This window comes from Callorhinus ursinus, unplaced genomic scaffold (genome assembly GCF_003265705.2).
Source record: "Callorhinus ursinus isolate GAN/ISIS: 27379988/994484 unplaced genomic scaffold, GSC_fseal_2.0 scaffold52, whole genome shotgun sequence".
Classification (NCBI taxonomy): Eukaryota; Metazoa; Chordata; class Mammalia; order Carnivora; family Otariidae; genus Callorhinus; species Callorhinus ursinus.
In genome coordinates, this window is record NW_027397114.1 from 9,097,493 (window position 1) to 9,123,173 (window position 25,681).

General features: G+C 53.0%; 1 protein-coding gene across 1 annotated transcript; it reads right to left on the reverse strand.

The window, feature by feature from the left end:
* Positions 1–3,609: 3,609 nt before the first annotated feature.
* Positions 3,610–24,659, reverse strand: TNS4 (tensin 4). The gene is made up of 13 exons (XM_025859358.2): positions 24,585–24,659; positions 21,530–22,061; positions 14,788–15,211; positions 13,232–13,644; positions 11,074–11,160; positions 10,618–10,743; positions 9,262–9,354; positions 9,070–9,147; positions 8,009–8,077; positions 7,035–7,203; positions 6,048–6,116; positions 5,766–5,792; positions 3,610–5,239 (listed from the first exon to the last, which is right to left on the reverse strand). The coding sequence occupies exons 2-13, from the start codon at positions 21,966–21,968 to the stop codon at positions 5,098–5,100; spliced, it is 2,136 nt and encodes a 711-aa protein (XP_025715143.1). The 5' UTR covers positions 21,969–22,061; positions 24,585–24,659; the 3' UTR covers positions 3,610–5,097.
* Positions 24,660–25,681: the final 1,022 nt, after the last annotated feature.

Consider the following 25,681-nt stretch of genomic DNA (forward strand, 5'->3'; position numbering starts at 1 on the left):
TCCAGATTGCTTGGGTTCAAATCTCACTGCGCTACTTATGATGGGTGGACCCTGAGAAACTGACTTGGTCTCCTACTCCACAGTTCTATATCCATCAAATGAGGATAAATACTAGTACTTATGAAGTGTTGCCGTCAAGATTAAATGAAATAGGAGCACCTGGATGGCTCAGTTGGTTGAGCATCTGACTCTTCCACATCTGCCTGACCCCCCCTAGGCTTCTAATTCTTGATGCAGAAGAGGGAAGGGGTGTGTGTGTGTGTAGGTGAGAGTGGAGTGAACTAGACAAATGATATGTTCCATCTCAGTGTTCATGGGTGTCACATCTAATGCTGTGGAGGACAGAACGTCTCTCCTGGGGCACACGCAGACCCCTTCCCCATTCCCTGCCCAGCCCTGGTATGCCTGACGCTGCTCTGTGAAGCACATGTTTGGTGAATGAATGAATGAGCAAGTGAGTCACATTCTCTCTTCTCCTTCCCCTCCTCATGTTCTCAGGTTCCCTTCTTCTGGCTCACCTTCCTGGCCTCCAGGCCTGCTGCAAACCAAACTCCGCTTGACTTCCTCAACAAGACTCCATTGCAGGGAGGCAAAGGCTGAGAGGCCTTCTAGGAAGCACAGGCTTACAAAACAAGCCCGGGGCTGCCTCTGAGGGCAAGGGTCAGGAAGAAGAGAGCCCCAGCCCGGCCAGCACAGGGGGACTGTGGGAGTGGGGGATGTGGCTGGGGCAGGATTGAATTGTGTCCCTCCAAGTTCACAAGCCCTAACACCCAGTGTGACTGTATCTGGAGATAGTATTTTTAGGAGTTCATTAAGTTAACTGAGATCAGAAGGGTGGGGTCCTAATGCTAGAGACTTGGTGGCCTTATTAAGAAGAAGAGAGAGATTTCCCTCTCCAGGAGCACACACTGAAGAAAGGCCCATGTGCACAAACAACAAAAAGATGGCCATCTACAAGCCAAGAAGAGAGCTCTCACCAGAACCCAAACAGGCTGGCACCTCAGGCTCTGGAACTGTGACAAAGTTTAAGTGTCTGTTGTTTAAGTCACCCAGTATTGTGTCACGGCAGCTTGAGGAGACTAATATCAGGGGGACTGGGAGGGAGGTCCTGCTCTTTCCCATGTGGCCCTTCAAGTCATAGAAACCCAGGACCCAGGCCTAGATCAAGTAGGCTCCTGTCCCAGCCTGTCTCCTTAGGCTCTTATCCCTTTCCTGGCCTGAAGTCCAAGGTCTCACAGCTTCCTCTTTCAGTCACACTTCTTCCCAACCTAGGCCTCAGGTCCTGCCTCCTGCCCCCACAGCCCTATTTCTAAAGCACAAATCTGTTCACTTTCTCCTTGGCTGAAAAGCCTCTGACGTCTCCCCATTGCCTACAGAATGAAATCCAAGCAGGTTGCCATGTATGATTGTGCATTGCACAACCTGTGCAACTGTACACAAAGGGTCTTGAGCCCAACCTCATTCATTCATTCACTCACTCATCCACTCGTTTAATAAGTATTCATTCCCTAGACATTCTCAGCTTAGAACCCAACTTTCTTGATAATCTGGCTCCTGACTCTCCTCTGCTTCCTCTCTCACTTATTTCCTTGGGTACCATATACTTTAGCCACACTGAACATGGTACCATCTCATACCTGTGTGCTTCACAAACAAATTCATCCATCAGCTTGTCTGAGAATGCGGAGGCGGAACGGGCCCAGATTTGGAATCCTATTTCTCTGCCATTTCCCAGCTAGGAGAATATGGGCAATTTAACCCTCTGAGCCTCAGTAAAATGGGATTAAACATATATAGTGTGCCTCACATTGCACTTAGCATGTAAGAGCCTCCATGGTTTCTTTGCATGCTAAATTTCTTTTCAGTCTTGAAGACCCAACTCAAATGTTACCTCCTTGGTAACATTGCCCTCATTCCCTCCAAATGGATAAAGTTTACATTCCCTGTTTCTACTTTTCCTGCCAGCCCCACATGGCACTCACAAACTTCTGTTAGAACGCTGTTGCACTGATTTGTTTTCCCGGCTCACATGAGCAAAGCATCCAGCCAGAAAACCCTTGTTGCATGAAGCAAGGCACCAATCTCTGGGTTGGGAGCCCTTCACCTCCCAGTTCTGTCCTGGTTCCAAGCCCTCCGCCTGTGGGATAGCTTGAGAGTTCAGGACAGGAGGCGGAGGATGAAAAAGCAGAGGTGAGCAGACAGAAGAGTGGGGGCGGGGATGGCGGGGTGAAGGTGGTCAGCCTTCTGGTGAGGTCACTCTGTAGCCAGAAAAGAGGCAGGGTGTAGAGAGGGTGGCAGTCTGAGGCTTGAAAAATGGTTGGCAGTGCAGGTGGCTGCCCCTCTCCCTTCCTATCGATCCGAGCTGGGCTTCGCTGTGGGTCCAGCCAACTGGGGAAATTACAGGCGACAAGAGTGAGAGAGAGGAAGGTTTTTCTGTAAAGAGGGAGATGATGGGTTTGAGGCAGGAGGGTCAAGAAGGAATGCGTTGGCAAAGGACAGGAGAACCCGGGGAAGGAGGGTGAGGGAGGGGTGCGTGGGTGGTATATGTGTGTGTAGACAGCAGGATGGGGACTGTAGAAAGTTGGGAGGGGTGACTTTGGAAGGTACTGGGGGGGGAGGCTTCAGACCAAGGGCTACAAGGCCTGGGACGTCCTGAACAGAAAACTCTTGGGGTATGAAGACCCCTCCCCTCCTGGCCCCTGGCTTGGTGGCTATCGTTCCTCCCCTCTGCTCACCACCCCTCCTCTCCTTGCTGGGCTGGCTGCCCTGCCCATTGGCAAGTCTAAGTCAAGTTCTTTGTTAAATGTTCCTGGAGGAAAGATGAGCTGTGGTAAATGCATCAGAGATATTTACCTTCCATGGATTCGGTCCAGGGCCAGGTCGAGGGGGGCTGGGGTGGGAGGCTGAAATTGAAGTTTTGTAGTGGGAGGGAAGGCAGGGCTCCTCAACAGCGATTCAAGGCCTTTGGGCGGGTCTCTTCGCAGGCCCTCCAGGGCAGCTCCTGCCACCATGTCACAGAACTCGGCCTGAACAGAAGAAGCAGCTCCCCTTCCTAAGGCCCCTTAGGAAAGTAGATTTCCTGAGGCCCCTCCTATACCACTTGGCAAGGCTTGGACTGCCAGCTGGCAGAAGCTAGTGGTAGAACCCCCAGGCCCAGGGTGGGATGATGAAGCCATTGTCTATTTCTCTAGGGCTGAGCTGGTAGCTCAGGGCTCATCTGGGTTCAGAGACTCTTCTTGACTCCGCCCATGTTTCACCTGCCTCTCCTTGCCCCTGAGGGAGCCGAGTGAGACCTTGGGATCTGTCAGGGGGACCACACGGACTCACCTTCAGCCCTGGGACAAGGGTGAGGTCTCAATTCTCTGTCCTCCTGGCAGAATGGCAGGCAAGGAGTCACGAGGAAGAAAACCGCGTGTGTGGGCCATGTGGGGGACACAGAATGGTCGAAGAGATGGCTTATGAAGGGAAGCCAATGCAGACTGTATTGCTGTGGCCAGGGGTGTAGGAGGGAGTGTCCTCTATGACATAGCCATCACCTGCCAACTCAGGTCCCCTCTCTGTTCAGGTCTCCTCCTCTGAGTGGGCAGCACTGAATGCCTTAGAACCGACTGTTATGCCAAGACAGACGCTTTATTTTCCATGGGAACTACACAGGCACCCATGGGTCAAAGGGGGGGCTCTCTGCCAGCCTCCTGAATATGACCTTCAGAACTTGTCTAGTGTTCTCTGCTCTCCAGGGATGGGGCAGTGCCTGAGCACAGGCTGGGTGGGCTGCTCTCAGCCAGTCCCACCAGCCCAGGGCAGCCTCAGTCCGGTTTGGTTTCCTGGGTTGAAATCACAATCCGTCAGGCGCAACTTTGGCCAAAGATAATGATAACGATGCGGTGGCAGGGCCCACAGCTGGGAGGGGGCAGGCATTTGCTCCTTGTAGAACAAAAGTGGGCTTCTTCTCTGAGCCTCCTCTTCCACCCTCACGGTGTGGTTTTCTTAGGACCCCAGGCCTGTTAGACAAAGGATTCCAGCTTCTTGGGAGTCTTGACAGGGGTGGGGATGGGGGAAAGACTGCCCAGCTTCTCCAAACCTCCTGAGTTGGCGGCCTATCTGCATTGATGACTCTCTGCTGCCCCCGTGTGGCTGTAAGGCCAGTAGATGCCCTACTGCTGGGCCTGTCTGTGTGTCTGTATGTGTGTTTTGGGAAGCAGGGGGCACTCAACAGGACGGGAGCTGAGGCAGAACCAGAGAAAGCTGACCCTGGCATCTGCTCTGGAGAGCAGAGGGTCTCCCTGCCCCCACCTCCCTCCTGTGGGTTACATAAGTAACATTAGGGCAGTTGTGACACCAGCTGGAGGACACTTGCTTACCAAAAAACTGAGAGAAAAGATGGGGCTGATACTCATTTGCAGTGGTGGGGACTAGATATCAAGAATGTGAGGGCAGCTGGGTGGTCTCTGACCATGAGGACAAGTACCCCCTTGCTAAGCCGCCCTGACAACCGTGGCCACATTGGCCTAAAGAATCCAGGGCAGGCAGATCCTGCTTTGTCCTGGGAACAGCAGTCCAAGAAGCCACCACAGAAGAGGGGAAAGGAACAGATATGGAGGGAAATAGGAGTCCGTCCATCCCTCCTTTGGTCCATCCTTGCGTATCATCTCTCCCAGGTCAGCGTTGGGCTAGGGGCCCATGGGTCCCAACCCAGCACCTTCTGTTTGCCACGACAGAGGGTCGCAGGCCTCTAACTCAGGCTTCTGCATTGGCAGTGTCCAAGTTGATGGAGCCAGGGGTCCTCAGAGGTTGTTTCCGTGTGGGTCCTCAGATGTGGGCGTGCTTCAGAATCACAGGGAGCTTGCTGAGATGCCATCAAAGTCTGAGAAGCACGGCTGGTCCTGTCTATTGGCCTCTTTTTATGGTTGAGGAAACTGAGACCCAGCTGGATCTGGATGAAGGTCACTGCTGACGGTCATTAGGTTTCCAGGGTTTCAACTTGGTACTGTTCTCCCCAGTCCAATAGATTGGCTCATTAGTGTGGCCACAAGCCCCGGCTCAGGGGTTCCAGCCCCCTTTGGATGTCCAGGAAGGTGCACGGGAAGCTCCCTCCCTCTACATCCTTTCTGTGTCCTGCAGCAAGGCACCCACCAGGCCGATGACCTGGGAGGCTGGTTGGACTGTGTCATACTCCGCAAACAGGTGGCACACATTCTCCTGTGACTCTGTCTGGCTCTTGGCCACAAACCCGAAGATCCTGGTGGGAAAACATAGCCTGGGTGAGGTGGTGGGGCCCAGAGAGGCTGGGAGGGGTGATCTCAGCTAGTACGGTGTTCTGGCCTGCCCCTTCCCCAGCTCTCTGAGGGTAGGATGGGCCTCCTCTGTCAGACTGGGAGATCCCCGAGTTCAAGACCTAGGTAACCCTCCTTTTGAATGGTGGCTCCGTGAGGACAGGACCTGCATATTCCTCATCAGAGTGGAAGCTTCCTGAGGGCAAGGATGTGTCTTGACCATCAGACTGGGGCATCCCCATCGATTAAGGCTGCCTGAGGTTAGAGCCTGTGCCTCCTACATAAGACTGAGGGCTCCCAGGCTCATGTCTCCCCCTTTAGCCTGGAGGCTCTCTGAGGACGCGGGCCTATGCCACCCCCATCAAAACCATGGGCTCTCTTAAGGTCAGGACAGGGCCTCCCTCCTTTCCTGAGTTCTTCCTCTTGTTGGGTCCCAGGTTCTGGCCCAGGGAGACCTTTTACGGTGACTGACAGGACACAGGTGAGCCTTACCAGGAGGGCTTGCAGTACTTTTGCCACCTGTGGGAAAGGAAGAGGGACAGGAATGAGCACTGAGGCTTCTCTGCATTCCACAGGACTCTGGCTGAGCAGCTGGGGACAATGGCCAGCTGTGATCACTCCCCACTGGGTCCCACCCTCCCCTCATTCTGTTGCTCCCAGCCCCTCGAGGTTCACAGGCTTTGTCTGTGACCCCAGTCCCCGAGTCAGTAAGAAACCTCAGTGGGCAGCTAGGCCCTGGATGGCTTTGTGAGTTTGGTCCAGACTTGAACTTACTTCCGTTGCTCGGGGTCCATGCCACAGAAGCGGAGGGTGGTGAGGGGGTAATGGCGCCGGAAAAACACCCTGGAAGAGAAGGACTGCTGGTGACCAGTGCCATGTTCTACCTCCATCATCCCCAGCTCTCCCGGAGTTCAGATGTCCTGCTCTCCGAAAAGCCTCCCAATTAGACCCTTATAGCTTGCTGTGACCTTTCCCACTGCTGGGCCCTGGGGCACATGTTTGCACTTCTCTGTCTTCTTCTTTTTTTTTTTTTTTAGATTTTATTTATTCATCTAAAAGAGAGAGAGAAAGAGCGCTCGAGAGGAAGGGCAGAGGGAGAGGGAGAGGGAGAAGCAGACTCCCCGCAGAGCAGAGAGCCCGATGCAGGGCTCGATCCCAGGACCCCGGGATCATGGCCGGAGCCGAAGGCAGACGCGCAACCGACGGAGCCACCCAGGCGCCCCAAACTTCTCTCTTTTCATGGAATGAATCTGCCTTGTGTCAGGTTTTCTACCCTCTCTCCTCCGCCTCCTGCCCACTGTCATTTAACTGCTTGAGGAAAAGAATGATGTCTTGCTCATCTCTTGTTCCTCCAGCCCAGGGCCAGGCTCCCGCCAGACTGTGAAGCCCTGAGCCCGGGGAAGGAGTGATTTCAGCCACTGTGTTGAAGTGGGCAGCCAGAGTCTGGCCTTCTGCAGTTGTTCCATCAGTGGATGAACCAGACTGAACCAGTGTCCTGGAAGGGGGCCTTTGGGACGAGGTTCATCAGTGGATGAACCAGACTGAACCGGTGCCCACTGAAAGGGGGACTTTGGGATGAGGTCATTGGCATGAGGCCCAGAGAAGGCAGAGAACTTGCCTGGAGTCACTCAGCAAGTCACTGACCACATTGGGTCCAGGATTCTGAATCCTACCTTCATCACTGATCCACGGCCATCTTAGCCATCCCCTCCAGATCCCCCTGCCCCACCCAGAAGCCCCAGGGCAAGGGAAGCCCCTTACTTCCTCTGGACATCAGTCAGGGTGATGCCTTGCTCAGTGACTTTGAAGTGGACCACGGTGGGTGTGGGGAGGACGTCCCTCTCAAAGGTGGTTGAGATGGCCTTCCGCACGGCTAGGGCTCCACTCAGGGTCTCTACACTCACGGAGGTCAGGTACAGGGCATGGCAGCCTGGGGTATGTAAACGCTGTGCTTAGGCCTTGCCAGGATCCACCATGCAGGGGCAGGTAGGGTCCCCCAGGCCCTGGTCCTCCTTCTGCCCAGAGCCGGTGTCAGGGCTCTTCCTTCTTCAGGAATCCAGTGGGGCTCCTCTGAGCCACCAGGCAGGCAGGCAGGCAGGCAGGAGTGTGTAGGTGACTGCAATTCAAGGCCAACCACAGAGGACATTGGGAGCATCTGTGGCTTTGCATTGCTCTGGCCTCTGGCCCTCTAGGGTGGAGTAAAGCTGTTACCCAATGTGTAGGGATGTCCAGGCAAAACCTCCCTTTTGTCCAGAAGCATGGTTGGCACTGTCTCTACCTCCACCCACTCCGGGGCCCTGGTTCCTTGTCAAGAGAAGGTGGGGAAGACAAGAATGGGGGGAAGGCACTCGGACAAGTGCTGATCTGTGCCTGGCCTCTGGACCTGACACTCCACAGAGGATCCCAGACCCAGAGATCACTTCTAGGGCAGGTCCCGCAGAACCAGAGAGGCCCCAGCATGTCCACACGTGCCCATGAGTGTGCAGGATGGGGTGTAAGCCACACCAACCTCCCTCTCTCCTGCCACCCCCACGGGCTCCCCCCCCCCCCAGGCTTGCAGCCTCTCACCTCCAGGTTTATAGGGATGGGGAGGACCACGGGGCACCTTGTTAAGGACGAAGAAACAAAGCTATAGTGGGAACATGTGTGTACCTGCATGTGCAAGTGTGTGCGTGGGGTTGGGAGGAGCCCTATGGGGGCACAGGCAAGCCTGGAGCCTCCCCCATGCCACTGACCTGCAGATTTCTTCAGGTGGGAGGCCCGGCTGTCTGTAGTGGGGTCTGAGGAGTCTCCAGCTCCCAATTCTGAGCCAAAGCAAAGAAATAGTCCCCAGAGGGGGCGGGGGTGGAGTGAACGGACTCTTCTCGTAGGATTATTAATCCTCTTGAACATCTCCCACCTCCGCCCCCACCTTCAGGAAGCAAGCCCTTGAGAAACCTGGTGTGATTACCGTAATTAGACAAACGGGGCCACTTGGGGCTCCCCAGATGCCTGACTTGCAAGGCTTTTGGTCCCTCCTTCCCCTCCTCACTCCTCCAGCCCCTGGACTGCTGCAGTCACCTGGTCCTCAGAAGCCTCTTACCTCCTCCCTTCTTCCAGAACCCATCCCAAACCCAGGCCTTTCTTTGCAGAATGTAGGGAGGCTTTCCCCATCACCACACCGGGGGCTCCCCCTGCCCTGACTCCTCTCCCAGAACCCCTCTTCTGCTCCTCCTGCACACCCGGGGATCATCTACTCCAGCTGATCGTGCGGCTGGGCTGTCGGCTCTGGATGGGACTTCCTGATCTCAGTTCGAGGTCTGATCTGTGTGCCTTTGGGCGAGCTACTCAGCTCCTCGAGCCCTCCGTTTCTCGTCTGTTAAATGGGGATGACACCTATTTGACACAGTTGTGGTGAGGGATGTGTGAATGAGGGAGTGCCCGGTAAAGGTTGGACCTGGAAGAAAAAAACCAACCCTCTCCAAACCGGCTGGTTTATGTTCCTTTCATCCTCTCAAAGAAGGCTCCTATTTATCAAACATGTACTCTGTGCTAAGAGCCTGTGATAAGACCGGCTCATTTAACCCCCAACCAATCCTGTAAGTAAGTATGATGATGGCTGTCCCCATTTCACAGAGGAGGAAACAGAGGCTCAGAGAGGTCGACATTCTCAAATTCTCAAGCCAGGAAGTGGAGATGCTGATGGATGCTAGGTGAAGCACTTTTAACTGTGACACTAATCCATAAATAAGGTGGGATGTGACCACTAGGAGCCCTTTTAGTTCCCTGGGGTTGCCTCTTTGGGGCCCAGACCCACCTTTCTGTGGGATGGTGAGTTTGCAGGGCAGGGCCAGGGCCATGATGGAATGCTGGCACACAAAGGCAGAGAGGCTCCCTGCAACAAAACAGGCAGCCCTGCGTGAGAAGGCTTTCCCCAGACCAGTCTCCCAGCCCAGAAGGGTGGGGCCCATGGGGCCCACCCAGCGGCCTGCAGGCTGGAGAGGCTCACCAAAGTAGGGCTCCTCGTCTGCTCCTTTGAGATGCACCCCTTTGGCAGAAGACTCGATGAGGAAGTGGCGGATGAGGTCACTGTTGTCCTCACCTGGACAAAGATAGAAGAAAGAGCGCATGTGGATGGGGGTTCCAGAGCCCAGTGTTAACCGAACACTGACCAACTCGTTCCCTGACCCGCCTCCTCCCGGTCCATCCAGAGATTAACTGGTTCATTCCCCTGCCTAGGAGTGGGTGGGACTGCTAGGGGGAACCCTATCTTCAAGGCCTCCCACAAAGGAGGTGCCAACATGTTTGCTCAAAGGCTTCTGCGTCCAGTAATTCTCCTCTCAGGAGAACTTTCTCTTGGTCTCAAGAGCTACTGGGGATGGTCCCAGTGACTACTGAGATCAAATCTTAATCCTTCAGCCTGATTTCTCTCTTCTTCTACCCACTCCTTCCCAGGTGCTGTGATTCTTCACCAGATGGTCCCTGCTGGAGCTAGGCTGGCCCTGGAGGGTGAACAGTGCCCTTCTGCCTCTTCTCCACCAGCCCATGGCTTCCTCCTCTCTGTGCTCGTTGGCAAGGCGTTCTTGATAACCAACACTGCCCCAGAGGTCACTTTCTTATTTAACCAGAGCAGCATGGTGTAGAGAGCACGAAGTTGGGGTTTTCATCTTTGCTCTCCGGGGGGGGGGTGTCATTAACTAACTCTTGGAACCCATTTACCTGATCCTTTTGTTACATGAGAGCTATACTCCTGGGATTTGGGGAGGGGCTGTAACTTAGGTACCTTGTACTATAATGATCTGTTTTTATCTATCCCCCTAGCGAGGTATCCCAGTGCAGGGTGCATGCCCCAGAGATGTGTGTTGTGTGTGTGAGACCACGGGAAAGCATGTGCTAAGCTATCACATGTGTGATAAACTAGCACATACGTGACAAGCTATCACGCACATGTGATAAGCCAGTGCATTCACTCGATAAGCTATCACATGTGATAAACTGTCACATACACGTGATAAGCCAGGGCACACACGTAATTACTACATTAGGTTCTTCACAATAAAGCTGCTCTGGACAGCGGGGGTGGGGTGGGCAGAGGAGAGCATCCTGGAGAGGGGCTGGGAGCTTCCTCCTCTTCTCCCTATGAGAGCAGAGCAGGGAATCTGGGGACTCCCAGAGGCAGAGGAAGCTCAGGCTTGCTGTGGAAGGAGCTCCTTACAGAGCCTCTGGTGCAGGAAGGCAGCTGGGAGAGGGCCGACCCTCCTCCCAGGAGTACTTACGCGCCTGCTGCAAGGTAGCAGTGGAGAGCTGGGACTAGAACCTACCACAGCCCGTGTGAGGCCTTGAATGAAGAGACGGGTGCGCATACCTGATCGGTTCGGGGCAGGTGCAGAGGCCTCCTGCACCTTCAAGGCAAGGCCAAAGGAGCCTCGGTAGGAAGAACTGTCCCTCACGATGAAAGCCCCTGGCTCCTCTTTCCTCAGCAGCTCAATTGCTGGAACAATCCTTGGGTCAGAGAGAGTTACCTACCCCCCCCACCGGACACCCCCTGTCCCCCCGCCCCATAGAATCTTCATAGAGCAGACATTACAGAATCACCTTGTGTTCCCAGGAAGTCCTTCCTATTGTCTAATCTCCACCCTTCCTGCTGCAGTCCCTATTTCCTCAGGACATGAGGTTTGCACGATATCCCCCTTCCCTGGACCTACCATTTGCCATTCCCTCCCCTACCATGACCCAGGGCCCCATGTGCCTGATGCAAGGTGCAAGACCCAGACTTGAGTCCTGGGTCACTCATCCCTTGAAACACAGCACTTCCTTTTACCTTGTTCCCGGGTGATGTTTGGCTTAAACCAGGACTTAGATGTGTCCATCACAAACTTCATGGTGGGCTGCATGTCCCTGGAGGGACCTGGAAGACAGAGAGGGGGAACTCTTTAGGTTGGACCGAGGGGAGCTGAGAGACCCTTCCCCCACCTCTGCCCAGTGGTCCCATTCAACCCACCCTACCCTACCCCAACCCCACTATATCTCCAGTTGCCCACAAGAGGCAAAATCCAACAGAAGAATTCAGGGCTTGGCGCATCTAGGACCTAGGAGTCTCCCCTCGTATCCTTGGTAATAAATCACAAACAGATAAAATCTCAGTTTAATGAGAAACAGTTTCTCAAATCTTGTGTTGTCTGGTTTGGACTGAAAGAAGGGATAAATAAGGGATTCTGAGATGCATCATGTGTTTGGTTTTACCCTCTCTTCCCCCTTAAGAATCTTACAAGTGTCTTGGGGGGCATATTCAGTTTGGAAAAGAAAATGAAAGAAAAGTTTGAGGAAAGGAAGGCAGCAGCTCTGGGCAGATGAGCCTGTGCGGAAGTCAGGAGACAGGATTCCTGACTCTGATGTGGGACAACTGTCTTGCTCCTGAAGCCCAGAGGGGACTAAGTGTACTAAACCGTCTCTGAGGGTTTTTGACATTCCAATAGCCTAGGCAATTAGCAAGGATTTTGTTTTGAGAATAGTTTGCAGACTTTGATAAGACCCCAGGGTATAATGAGTGATATCCTGGGGCTCCACCAAACCAGGATGGGGTATCACCGGACTAAGTAAATGTGCTCATTGCGATGACAAAATGGCCACTTCCCCGGGTCCCTAAGGCAGAGAACAGTGGTTTTCCATTTTGGTATCTTGAAAAGGTGTGTGTTGTGGCCAGCTGAGAGTAACTCATCATAAAAAAATGTACTAAAATTTGCAAATGATTTATTCCGGGAAAACGATCAGAGCAGATTCAAAGGCACACCTATCATGCCATTTTTCTCTTGCTTACATTGACCCGGCTTCCTGAATTGCAGTGCAGGCCAGAGTGAACATCATAACCCCCAGGAGTCCCCCTGATGCTTGTGGCTGAGTGGGGGGCGGGGAGCAGGGACAGTGTCCCTGGGGCTCTGCAGGGGCTCTTCTCTGGAGAGGTGCACCCTGTGGGTGCTAAGCCTAAGCCTCTGTGTTTACTGCTTTGGGTTCTGGCTGGTTTTGTTCTTTTTGGACGCCTGTAGTCACAGACTACGGGAAGGAGGGTGTTTGCTGCTTTGTGGTTTTTAGCTGTCTGAATTGGAATGCATTGTCTCTGTCGGCTCTCTGTGTGTTCGTCATCCACGAACGTCAGAGGTAGGACTGACTCTCCTTCTCCCTCTCTTGTGTTAGTCATCAAGCCTGCTGTTTTCATATCCCGAGGGTCTCCTGGCTCTGTCCTCTCTCCTCCGCCCTGCCCCGCCCTGGTGCAGGCCCCCGTTACAGCTTGTCTGGACCACTTCATGATGAAAATCAAAACAAAACTGCTCTCCCTGCCTGGGCCGGGCCCTGCAGGTCATTTGCCATGCAGCTGCCAGAGTTATCTATTGAACGTGTACCTCTGACCCCATTACTTTCCTGTTTGAGACTTCCTGCTAGTTCCCTGATGCCGCGGCCTAACGGGTAAAATCCACTCTTTAGCTTGGTGTTCAAGACCTTTCCCAATCTTGCCCCAGATTACTCAACTACTTCATCCCACACCCAACACTCCAGTCATTTCTTAAACATGCATGTGCTTCTACACCTTCATGACCGTGGACTTGCTGTTCCCTCTGCTGGGAATGCCCCTCCTCCCCTGCTCTGGCTCCAGACGCTTGATTCACTTTTCCAGATCCAGCTCAGATGTCACTTCCTCCAAGGAGCTTTCCCAGTTTTTTAGACTGAAAGGATCGCCCCTTCCTTTGTGGCCCCATAAGACTTAGGACGTCTCTTGCCTTCCGTGTTTATTCTACTCTGTAGTGATCCTTGGTTTTTGTCTCTTTCTAAACTGTGTCCATCTCTCTGTCCCTACTCTTTCGCAAAGTGCTCAGCACCCAGTAGGTGTTCAGCGCATTGACCTGCTATTGCAGAAACCCACTGATGCTTTGTCTATCCCCCCAAGCCGAACCTCACAACGGCTGAAGGACTGGTTTACAACATACCCTCTGAGGATGTGGTGAGAGGGGTCTGGCTGTGGCTCCTGGTGGCTGGACAGGAGTTGCTGGAAGAAGGGGCCCCAGGTCGGACAAAGTCCTGGGGTCCTGGGATCTGCTGGGATGGGGGAGAACCTGGTTCTGGGCAGCCGTTGATCAGCACGATGGGTATGTCCACCATGGAGTTGGTGATGGATGGTGGGCAGCTGTTGGCGTGCTCCTTGGCCAGTGGTGGGGAGTGAGTTGCTCTGGGCTGGCCCATGTTTGGGGTGGGGTTGCTGGGGACCTGGAAGTCACTGGCTCTTGTACCCGGGGACACTTGGCCAAGGCTGTGGAGGCTGGAGGAAGAGCTCGCTGGACTCTCCAAGGATCTAGAAGATGACTGATGGCTGGAGACGCTGGAGTAGAGGAGGGACTGGCTGCTGCAGGGAGGGTACCAGACAGGCAGGGTGTTAGGCTGTCAGTGGACATGCAGGAGTCAGAGCCAGGCTCCAGAACCTACTGATCTCAGTGCCCGTAGCTCTGGTTAAATAGAGATTTGCATACTCCATCCCCCACAGCCCAAAGCAAAGTACATGCCCACCTGATCCCCAAGTGATGCTGAAGGATACAGAAATGTCCCTGCACTGCAGTCTTTGGTCATTTAAAGTAGCTAATGAGCTGGTCCCCTGCAGGTCATGTGGGCTTTAGGCTGGACTGGATCCCCTCTGCCTTCCCAGCCAGGCAGGTCTGACTGAGCTATCACACAAGTACCCAACATTCCCAAGAGCCCTGCACGCAGGCTGGACCATGTCCAGGTGGATGCAGAGGGAACTCCCCAGCTGGAGGAAGAGGAGGAGGCCAGCTCTGCATCCAGCCAGACTTCTTTCTGAGTTCAGAGGGCCATGCCAACGGCCATGGCCATGGAATCCCGGCCTCCTTGCCAAGGACTGCCTTGGCACATAGGCTCTGGAGTCCGTGTGGGGGACAGAGGTCCTGAGGTTTGGTCCTCCTGGACAGGATGGGTGTGTGTGTGCAGCTTTACTGTGAGGCCAGCAAACTGGGCCGGGGGGCAGGGAGACAGGCAGGTTTGCCTCCTTCCTGGCTAGGTTTTGCTAGCAGCAAGGAGGAAGGAGGCTTTTCTTTCCTAAATGGTTTATCCTAGGCCTCCAAATTTTATTTCAATCCTTGTGTTTTAAAAAAAAAAAATCCCTTCCTTGAGTTGGGTTGTATGAGTGCTGGAAAGGATACAGGTAAGCCTCATGAATGTAAACAGTTCTTTTCTCAAGAGGTAGGCATAAATCAAAATTTTTGTTATATTCTCAAAATTTTGGGTTATATTCTAAGTGCTTGAGGAAAGCTTGAGGTCCAAATGGCTGTGATGGCATAAAAGAGAATATTCACTCTTGTTTCTGGCATACAACCTGATTTTGCTCCGATAGAACAGGGTGCCTGTCTATGATTTTTAGTGTGTGTGTGTGTGTGTGTGTGTGTGTGTGCGTGTGTGTGTGTGTGTGTGTGTGTGTGTGTGTGTGTGTGTGTGTGTTGCAGAGGCAATATCAGAAGCTATAGTGGTAGTGACCTACCTTCCGAACACGTAGCTGACATCGGATGCTGGGCTGGCTGACAACACAGAGACCCTGCTGCTCTGCTGTGGGGCCAGGCCCCCCAGCCCCTTCTCCAAGCCTGGAGAAGCTGCCAGCGGGGAGCCCAAGCCATGGGGGCCTGAGGCCTTGTTCCCCATGCAGGGGATAGAGATGCTGGGAGAGGGTGGGGGATGAGAAGAGGGAGCCCCAGAGTGGGGAGGGGGGTGCTGGTGCCCCCTGCCCTGGCTCCCAGAGAAAATGAGGCTCTCACTGCTGCTTCGAGTCTCTCGGGGGATGTCTCTGGAAAGGAGGAGGCCACCACTGCGTGGGGAACCAAAGGGCGGGGTGACAGATGGGCTGGAGCAGCACTGGGGGCCATCATGACACCTTGATCTGGTGGAGGTCACCTCGATGTACTTTATGTCTGGGGAGAGAGCAGAACATTGGTGAAACCGGGAGCCTGGACTCACAGAACAGGAATGCTGGAAGAGTCCTCAATACCATCTGGTCTCCCCTCCTTCAGACAGATGAGGAAACCAAGGCTCAGAGAGAAGTTTGCTGGATTCAGATTAGCACCCAGCTCCCCCTTCTAGGCACAGCTCCAAAGTCACCCTTCTTGTGATTTCTTCCTTTGGTGGGGAGATGCAGTGGAATGAACACAGGCCTTGGAGTCTGAGAGACCTGGGTTTCAGATCTGGCTCTGCCACTTACTATCAGAGCACTTGGCCAAACGACTTCATCAACTCGAGCCTCAGGTTCCATACCTATGAAACGGGGTGATTATATATCCAGCCTCTTGGTGCTAGAGTAAGGATGAAATGAGATGAATGTAGGCGGCATAACACTTTTCTTGGCACACGGTAAATACTTTAAAACTAGGAAATCCTCTCTTGCATGAATGTCCCCCTCCCCAGGTTGAAATGACTGCTCAAGGAGGGTGCCAGTCACATTTCTGATGCCTCCTTCGTCCAGGGCAGGTGAAGGCTGTTTCTATGTCTGTGCCTACAATGAAGGCAGGGGTTCTCATGCTTGCTTGCACACTAGAATCACCCGATGAGGTTTTAAAAGTCCAAATGTCCAGGCTACACCCTGTGCCAAATAGATCAGAATCTCCGGTGTGGGCCCAGACCTCAGGTTGTTTTAGTTTTCCAGCCGATTCCAATGGGCACCAAGCCACAGCACTGTGGCCCCTGGCCCAGCAGTGCCACATCACCTGGGCGTGGGGGCTGGTCAGATGCGCAGAATCTCAGTTTCCATCCCAGGCCTGCTGAAGCAGAATCTGCATTTTAGCAAGACTCCCTGGAATCTGAGTGCACTGTGGAGTTTGAGAACTCTGCTTTAGAGCAGGAGCTCCCAGAGGCCAGGGTTTGCTACATTATCAAGCTGTGGACCTCCCAGGACATGCTTCTAGCTGGTACGCCTTTGTTGGTTATTAAACATGGCCGAGGGTGGTGACTCACTCCAATGCTCTCTCTATTCCCCAGTCCCCACCCAGGACTCTTGTTCTGAGAACTTGCTCCTCCCTGGAGTGGGGTACCTTGTGGTTTTCCCCATGGTGAGTATGGACACCCCTCCTCCTGACCTGGGGGAGGGGAACTGTCCTTGGTGCTGTTCCAGCAAAGGTGGTGGAAGGTGGGGGCTACCTAGCTGGTCCCTCCTGGAGGCCTGTTGAATCCTGCCTCTGGCTTCCCAGGATGGAAACTGGGGCAAAGTCAGCGGGAAACTGAACCTTCAGCTCCTGTCTGCCAGCCTCCCACCGCCTTGGGCTTTGGCACATGTACCAACTCCTGCCCACTCTGTGGAATCCCTGCCTGCCCCAGCCCACTCCTGGGTAGGACCTCAGAGCCTGCTCGCGGTCACTGCCTCTGTCTGAACCTGCTTGGGCTGGGGTGGGGGTGGAGGATTACACCAGATGAGGGGGGGCTGGCAGGCTGACCTGGGCATGCTGTTCCAAGGGGTGTAGTAGGAACAGGCCTGGCTTTGCCGTCAGATGAACCTGGGTGTGAGTCCTGGTTTTGCCACTTTCCTGCCAAGAGGCATCGGCTAACTTTCCTAAGCACTGTGAGCCTCAGTTTCCTTATCTGCAAAGTGGGGATCTAAAACCAACCTCCTGAGGTTGTGGTAAGGATAAAAGACACTGATGAATGGTGCCTGGAGCCTAGCCCATGGTGAGCTTCGGAGAACTTCTCCTGCCTGCCTGCTTTTTGAGGCCAGTGTTGGCCAGATGGCTGACACTGTCTAGCTAAGGGGGGGGGGTCCCACTGCCGAGGGCAAGAGAAGACTATTTGGCACAACGTGTTGTGAGTTCTGAAAGAGTAGCGGTCTTGGAATGGGGTGGATTCTTCTGGAAGGTTGGCAAGCACCACTTCTATTTTTATAGGACTTTATAGTGTTTATACCCACAATCCTCTCCACCCTTATGCCCAATGCCAGCAGGCACTGCTTTTATGGAGAGGAAACTGAGGCTCAGAGAGATGAGGCAATGGAGCTGGCATTTACTGCAGAGTTTTTAATAAAGGCTGGTATTTACTGTGTGCCCGCGCCGTTGCAAACGTGTTACCTGTATTAGCTCATGTAACCCTCACAACAACTCTACTGAGGTAGAAAACATTATGAATTCCATATAAGAGATGAGAAATCAAGGCTCAGAAAGGTTAAGTGAGTTATCAAATGTCACACAGCCAGGGAGTGGAGGAATCCAACTCCTACTCTTGTGCTCTGTTTGGAGGGCGTCTTCCAGGACGGGGGACTCCTCAGGACACTTTCCCAAGGCCTTGCCCTGTGACAAGGTGCTTGGCTGCTTCGGGGGAGGGTCTCTCCACCTGGTGAAGCTCTGGGCTTCCTAATCACTGGGTCATCCAAATACCGACCAAAGAAAGGCCTTGCTTGGGGGACTGAGCAAGCAGAGCAGGGTGGGAAGGAAGGAAGGAGTCCTGCAGCTGTGAGTCACCTCTCGCTGCTGCCCTGAGGTGCATGCGGCTAGAGGAGGTGGAGGCCCCCCACACCCTCACCTGGGCGCAGCCACTGTTTACAGGCCCGTGGGGCAAGTCTGAGCAGTGCTGGGTGAATGCAGGCGCCAGCGCCAGGCTGGGCTGGTGAAAGGGGGCACGTGGGCGGGGGGGCAGAGAGACAGTTATTAAACACCCTTCTCTTGGGATTGGCAAACAGCCTTGCCTGGCAGAAATTGCTGGAAAATGAAATGTGGGTGCCTGTTCCAAAGATGGGGAGGGGAGGGGTGGCAGAGATGGATATGGTGTCTGCTTGGAATAACCATGCTCCCTGTGGGATGGGAGCCCCCCAGGGTAAGGAAGAGGCAGGGGCAGGGAAGCTGGGGGAGGTTTGCGAGCACTGCAGGAGGAGATCCCCAGAAGAGGAGACTGCAGGCTGCCTCCATACAGATTTTGAAGCTCTGGAGGGCAGGAAACTAGCTCCAAAGAAGAGAGAGAAAGGCAAGAACACAGACTTTGGAGACCAGAAGCCCAGGGTTTGAGGCCTGACCTACAACCCACTGGCTGTGTGACCCTGGGTCATTACTTCTTCTCCCTGAGCCTCACTTTCTCATCTGTAAAATGAGGCTACCACTGTTTCCTTCACGGGGTAGATGCTGAGATCATGCACTACAAAATCTATCTATATATATTTAGGGGAGGGAGAAACGTAGGATCGCCAATGCTTAATTTTTAATGTTGCCAAGTGAGGACAAAGAGAAACCTCACGAACATCTGCTAGCACCACAATTATAGAACATCTTCCCTTTGACACCCCAAGAGAAGGAAGGATGAGAGGCGAAGGGAGGGCGTCCCACACATTTGGATACATTTGGCCCAGTGAAAACTCACCACGGTGCCCAGAACTAGTTAGGTTTCCACCGGCTGGCAAGCGCTCTGTTGCCGGTAGTGGTGGTCTGAGGGAAGGGTTTTGGCAGGTTGAGATGCACGGGACAGGTGCTACCCATCACAGTGACACACTATTAGGGATCACAACGATCACAGGGAAGAACTTTCTAACAGGGAGCTGACTATGCCAGCTGTCTCAGGAGGTAGTGAATTCCCAGGCACCACTGCCATTCAGGCAGAGGTTAGAGGAGAGGATTTTCTTATTCCATCAGAAGATGCTAGGGCAGAACTAGGGGGCTTCATCAGAACCCTCTGACCACTGTTGGCTGCCCACTCATCCCCTGAACCCCTCTGCTACCCAGGGTCAGGTGGACACATCCCCACGATGGCAGGTTGTGTCCAGGGCATCTGAGAACACAGACTACTGACCACTGGCCCCTTGGAGGAAGGGGATGTTGTCAACACCCCTACCCCATACACGTGGACGCTCCACAGAGGCTGGTCTTGCCCCAGAGGGCCTTGAGTGTGTGGAACCCCTGCCTTAGGGCATGAACATTAAAGCCCTGCGCTTGCCTCTGCCAATGGTAATTAGACCCAAGCCACCTTCCCTGCAGAGACATGCCTGTGACCAGCCTCAGGAAGCAGGAAGATCTTGGGGGATAGAGGTGGTTCTTTTAACAGCTCTGGCAGGCAATGCTCGAGGGTAGGGGCAGAAGGCTGGCTGGAGACTGGGAACTGGGGCACCGAAGGACCTGGGTGCTGGGCTCACCTCCACCCCAGACCTTGAGCCTATCCTGGGGCGGGTCCTAAATGCAACCCTAGTGTTTAATTAAACCAGCTGCCATTTATAATGACTAACAGCATGTCAGGATTTCTGACACACACCCAAGTGTTGTTTCTTTTAAACCCTGCAACCCCCTTTCAGGTAAGAGCTCCTCTCTATATTACAGATGAAGAATATGAGACAAAGGAACGAAGTCACTAGCTGGTGGAAGGTTTGCCCACCTCCAGTGGTTAGGCTAGACAGGCTCCTTACTGAAGCCCCTCAGCCTCCATTTTTTTCATCTGTAAAATGGTGATAAAATATTTCATGGGGATAGATTGGGAGGATTAAATGTTCTCCTGTAAGGTGTTCAGCACAGAGCCTGGATATAATAAGTGCTCAATAAGTAGAAATTCTCATGGACACTATCTCTAATCCTAATTGTATCCCTTAACCCGTGCTGATCCTTAAACCCCTGGAGACCTCAGTCTTCCAGCCTGTCTAATGGGGTCCTGCTCCTTGACCCTCATCCTCAGAGTACACTTGAAACCCTTTGTTCAGGAAACTGACACCAGATGTAGAGATTTCTAGATTCCCTTGGATGCAGTGGTACATTGAAGTTGGCTTGTACCGGCTCGTAAGGGCTGATTGTTAAATTTTTAGGATTTTGTCCAGCTGATTTCTAAACTCAGACATTATTAAAAATTAAATTACATAAACTTACAATGAAATAAGTTACAATAAAAACAAAAGTAATAAATACAATTCATCATATCCCAATTATTTAATTAGATTTTGCTATTATCTAGATTCTTTTTTTTTTTTAAGTTTTATTTATTTAGGGGCGCCTGGCTGGCTCAGTTGGTTGAGCACCCAACTCCTGGTTTCCTCTCAGGTCATGATCTCAGGGTCGTGAGATTGAGCCCCTGCTCAACATGGAGCCGCTTGAGATTCTCTCCCTCTGTCCCTCCTCCTGCTTGTACGCTCTCATGCGCACACCCTCTCTCAAATAAATAAATAAAATTTAAAAAAAGTTTATTTATTATTATTTTTAAGATTTTATTTATTTATTTGACAGAGAGAGACACAGCAAGAGAGGGAACACAAGCGGGGGGAGTGGGAGAGGGAGAAGCAGACTTCCCGCCGAGCAGGGAGCCTGACGCGGCGCTCGATCCCAGGACCCTGGGATCATGACCTGAGCCGAAGGCAGACGCTTAATGACTGAGCCACCCAGGCGCCCCAAGTTTCATTTATTTAAATAATCTCTGCATCCAGCATGGGGCTCGAACTCATGATCCTGAGGTCATGAGTCGCATTCTCTTCTGACTGAGCCAGCCAGGTGCCCCACTATTATCTGTGCTCTTGAGGTTATTTATATCTATTATATTGGTATGGTAGAAATACTATATATACTGTAATGGCCATCTACAGGTTATCTCTTTCCAGTGTTACATTCAGTGACATCATGTTGGTAGCTTGAGATTGGCCATGCTGGGAGAATCTATACTGTGAAATTGGCAGATGTTTGCAAACAGGGCTCTCGGCCACCCCATCATGGAGCTTACCAGCACATCACTGCTTACACACAGCAGGGTCCCACCCTAAACAGACTGAATTCTGTGTCTTTCCAACACCGCTACTTCCAGCTTGGGCCTCCCCAGAGAGATACTCCCCTAAACAGGGACAGGGGCCCAGATAGCAATCCTATAAAAGTTTCAGGGGACCCAAGTTAGGACCTAAAGAGATATACTATAGAACAGTGTGTTCAGGGACTCCACATTTCTCAGGCTCTTAGTTACATGCATGGCATTGTATGACATTCATATATATATATATATATATATATATATATATATATATATATATATTAGCTTATTTAAAGTCTCTGAAAAATCACGTAAAACAGGTATCCATCACTTTTCCAAACTCAGGAACAAAATAGAATTGGATAGTGAGGGAAACTTGTATATATCTCTTTGATATAGGAAAGAAAACAGAGAGATTAAGTAACTTGCTTAGGGCTGCACAGCACCTCCCAATTGGACATTTTCTCCTACTCCTCTGATTTGATGGAAAAGTCCTTCTTCCTTATGAGGTCTGGTCCCCAAGCACCCCCTCTTGGCACCGTGCCCCAGGTCCTTACCCAAGGCTTCAAGCTCGTCTTTCTTTTTCCTTGAGGTTGTGCTCTGGGTGGGCTCGGCCCAGGGGCTACCAGTTCCTGGGGGGAGCAGCTGGAAGGTGGGGTCTAGTTCCAGAATCATCTGGTTGAGGCTCTCCAGTGAGAAGTCAATGTAGGAGTCGAGGTCCTCCAGGGTCCCTGAGGTCTGCTCCCCAGGGGATTGCAGGAGGCAGCTGGCTTTGGCTCTAGCCTGTGGACCCTGCTGGAGCCTGCTGGGGGGCCCCTTGAAGGGTGTTGGGGCCATCAGGGCCTGGGCTCCCCAAGCTTCTGTGGTATAGTAAGGACACTGCAGTGGCAGGCCGGGGCTGGGTGCTGGGTGCAGGGCCCTCCTGGGTTCTTCGCAGGGAGACAAGCCGACTGCATGGCCTCCTGCCAGCAGGGGGCTGGACATCACTTGCGACATGGTGGGGGCAGTGACCGTCCGTTTACCTCTAGCTTCAAACCAGCCTCACTTACACCCCAGAGATGTCACTTGCCAACCAGGAGCTCCCAGGACCTGAAAGAGACCAGGGTTGGGAACTGAGTAACTTTGGTAGTTGAAGCCCCTCACTCCTCCCCCTCCAGCCCCCCCAAGGAAAGGCATATTTATTAATTCATTAAAAGCATGGATACTGGAGCCAGACTGCCTGGGTTTGCATCCTGGCTCCACCACTTACTAGCTGTACAATGTTGGACAAGTTAATGAACTTCTCTGTGCCTCAGTTTTCCTTAACTATAAAACGTGTGAAGATTTGTAACATGCTTAGAACGGTGCATGGCACATAATAAGCATTATGCAAGTGATTGTCAAATAAAATTGCTTCAGTAGAGGTCATTGAATATCTGCTATGTCACAGCCTTCTTTATTAAATAAATACCAGCTAATATTTATTGAATAATTACTATGCACATATATTACACATAAAGTCTTTTAAACTCCTCCTAACAACCCTATGGAGGTAGATACTATTATTTTCCATTTTATGATGTGTGAATGGAGAGACAGAGAGGCCAGTAACTTGCCCAAGTGTCATACTGTGTCATCCAAGTGTCAGAGCAGGACTGGACCTCAGGCTGCCTGATGTCAGGAACCCTGCCTTTAGCTGCTACTGTGTGTGGGCCAGTTAGTGAAACAGACAAGCAAGCAGGTGAGCAATTAAAAACAGTGTTACCAAGGGAGACAAAACGGAGGAGACTCTGTAGGCACTGGCGCAGAGGTCAGGGAGGACTTCCTGGAGGAAGGGACTGGGATTCCTAACTCCCTATACCACATGGAGCTCCAATGCAGAGGGATATCTGAGGTCCAGAGAGGGCGTATGATTTGCCTGAGCTTGCACAGTAAGTTAATGAGAAAAGCCAGGCTCCCTTGTTCCCCATTGCTCCTGTAGGCTCTGTTGCCAGACCTCTCCTTGGCTGGGGCCTGGAGGGGTCGGTGCGTTCCAGGCACGGGAAGCGTGTCTATAAATAGCAGTGGAAGGGACTAGGCCTCCGAGCAATTTTCTGGGGGCAGCTGAGGACACAGAGCTGTGGCTCTTTCCTCACATGCTCCATGTGGCCCGGGTTTCTTGGGGGGATCTCAGTGCATCCTCCAGGGTTTTCGGCCGGGCCCCACAGAGGAGGCTGGCGTTACTGACTTTGCAGAGCACACTGGAGGCCTGGGTCATCACTCAGACCAGAACCTAGGATGCCTGCTTACTGACTGGAAACTGCTATTGTGCTGCCTTTTCCTATATGGGCCTCAGTTGTCCCATCTGTATGATGGGGATATAATAATAACAGAACTTAAAGTTTACCCATTTCATTTTCTCAGTGGTTCTGTGAGGAGGGTACTCTTACTGTGGGGCTGGGGAGGTTCAGGGATTTGCCTAAGGTCACAGAACCTGCAGAATCCACGGGTGGAATGGGGGTTTGAACCCAGTGGCTTTGAACCTGGGTGGTCTTGGCTCCACAGTCCCAAACTCTTAACCCTATATCACTACTTCATAGATTTAAGACCCTTTTCACATCTGCCCCTTCTGGGATTCTGGAACCCAGTGGGAAAGGCATGGGATTGAGCAAAAGGCAGGCAGCCCCTCAGGCTCTTGTTCAAACTCTTTTCACTTTGAATACTTCCTGAATCACCAGCAGACCCTCCAAGGCAGGGGCTGGGGCTCACTCCTTTATTCCTGGACACCCTCACCAGCCCACTTCTCTAGCTCTTTCTTTCCTGCTCTAAGGTGGAGAGGAGGGTCCCTGGGGCTGCAGACTCTGGGGGTGTGCATGTGTACGTGTGTATACTTGCCTATGTATATGGGAGGGCTCCAGCCAGCTCTGCCTGTTCATAGGTCCCTCCCATATATTCCCCCTTCAGATTTGGACTCAAATATCTTTCTTTGTTCCCAAGGGCTCCAGAGGCAGGAGGATCCTGAAACCTTGGCAAATCCCCGTTTCCACTTCACTGACTTACTCTCTCCCTCCTATCATGAGCCCAGGTCAGTGAAGGGAGAAGGTGACAGAAGGTGAAGTCTGGGCCTCCTCAAAAGCATTTTGACTCCACAGCCCACCCCTCCCCCCAACCTTGACGAGTGGCTTCTGATTGTTTCATCCTCTCCACCCAGATCCAGGAAAGCAGAACCTGGCCACGGCCCCCACCCCTGGATTCCTGGTGGCCTCGGAAAGGCCCAGCACAGTGGGGGCGCTCAGGGCCAGGCTTTGTGCTCTGGGCTGGGAGGCAGGAGGCCTGGGTTCTGTGTCCATTCCCTTCCCAAGTCTCTGTGACCTTGGGCAAGCCTCTTCTCTGCCCCCCGCACCCCCTGCCCCCCGGACCTTGGTTCTCTCATCTGTACGCTGAGGGGCACAGATTTCATTCTCTTAAAGTGCTGACCTCTGGGGTCTGTGGTCCTGAGACCACCTCTCTCATCTACAGGTCCTCCCATTTCTCTCTGCTTTTACTTCCAGCCCCCAGGACAGGTGGAGAAGAAGCTGAGGACAAAGTGTTAAATGAGTCAGGCTGGCGAAGGTGCTGAATCTCCCTCTCTTCTTAGAGAATAAAGGCACGTACCTGGTGTCCTGGGTAGGCAGATCGCTGTCTTCACTCCTGGCTCCTGGGACCAAGACTGCTCAAAGTCCCGGTGAAGAGTGAGGGGAGGTGCAGTTCACCTCTCCACCTGCCTTAAGAGGCGGCCCTCCCTCCCTCCCTCTTCCCCTCCAGGCCCTACACGTGGCTGATAGCCTGCAGGCCCCACCCGTCCTGATGAGCTCAGGTGGGGCTGGCACAGGCACTGGCCTGGCGGTTGCTGGGGCTCTGTGTGTGTGTGTGTGTGTGTGTGTGTGTGTTTCCCAAGCTTCTTGCTTGCCTGCCCCGCTCACCCCTCCTAACTGCCTCCTGTGGCTGGGAGAGGGGTCAGTGGAGCCCTGCCTGTTAGAGACAAGCTCTGCCTTAGGGACAGAGTCTTGTTAGGACTAAGGTGTGCTGTGGGCATTTCGCCCACCATGTGCCAGCCAGGAAAGGACCATGGGCTGGCAGAACTAGCAGAAAGTGAAGCCTTTGGCCTAGGAAAGCAGGATGCCGGTGGGCAGGAGACCCTTCCCACACCCCCCCTCCTATACCGTCTGGGGTAGGTGGCAGTGTGGCAGGCGCAGGGTAGGGGCCCACTGGAACTAAGACTGGGCATAGATCTTACATTTTCTTTTTTTTCCTTCTTCGCCTTGGAATGGGGCTTCTGACTCAAGGGGAGGAGGCTCTGAATGTCTGGAGGACTTTCAGAAGAGGCGTGTAGCCTTGCTTCTCTTCATTCATTCACTCATGGGCTATCCTTCTGCATGGTCTGGTCTGTGCCCCAGAGAGGAAGTTCCATGCAGGGGTGATGGCAAAAAGACCAGAAGTCTAAGTGTCCCCTCTCCCTGGCCCCAAGTCCCTCCTTGTTCCGGGCCGGGGTCCCAGAGTGTTGTGGGGGTATCCAGTTATGGTGGGGGAGGGCACCGGTGGCAGAGCTGAGCCAGGTCTGGGCAGGTTGGTCTGAAGTGAGGGAGCTGGCAAAGTCTCTAGCTCAAGGACTCATGGTGGTCCCAGCAGTGGCTAATCTCAGGGATGGGTGGGTGGGCAGCTCCATGCTCCCATTATGCTCAATGGAAAGGCTTTTGGCCTTAACGTTTTTT

Excerpts from the sequence above, each read along its gene's own strand:
- TNS4 (XM_025859358.2), bottom strand. The coding sequence starts at position 21,968 with ATGTCGCAAGTGATGTCCAGCCCCCTGCTGGCAGGAGGCCATGCAGTC. Across the intron at positions 6,117-7,034 it reads CTGACTGATGTCCAGAGGAA|GGTGTTTTTCCGGCGCCATT; the intron begins GTAAGGGGCTTC and ends CTTCTCTTCCAG. Across the intron at positions 5,793-6,047 it reads ATGGACCCCGAGCAACGGAA|GTGGCAAAAGTACTGCAAGC; the intron begins GTAAGTTCAAGT and ends CCTTTCCCACAG.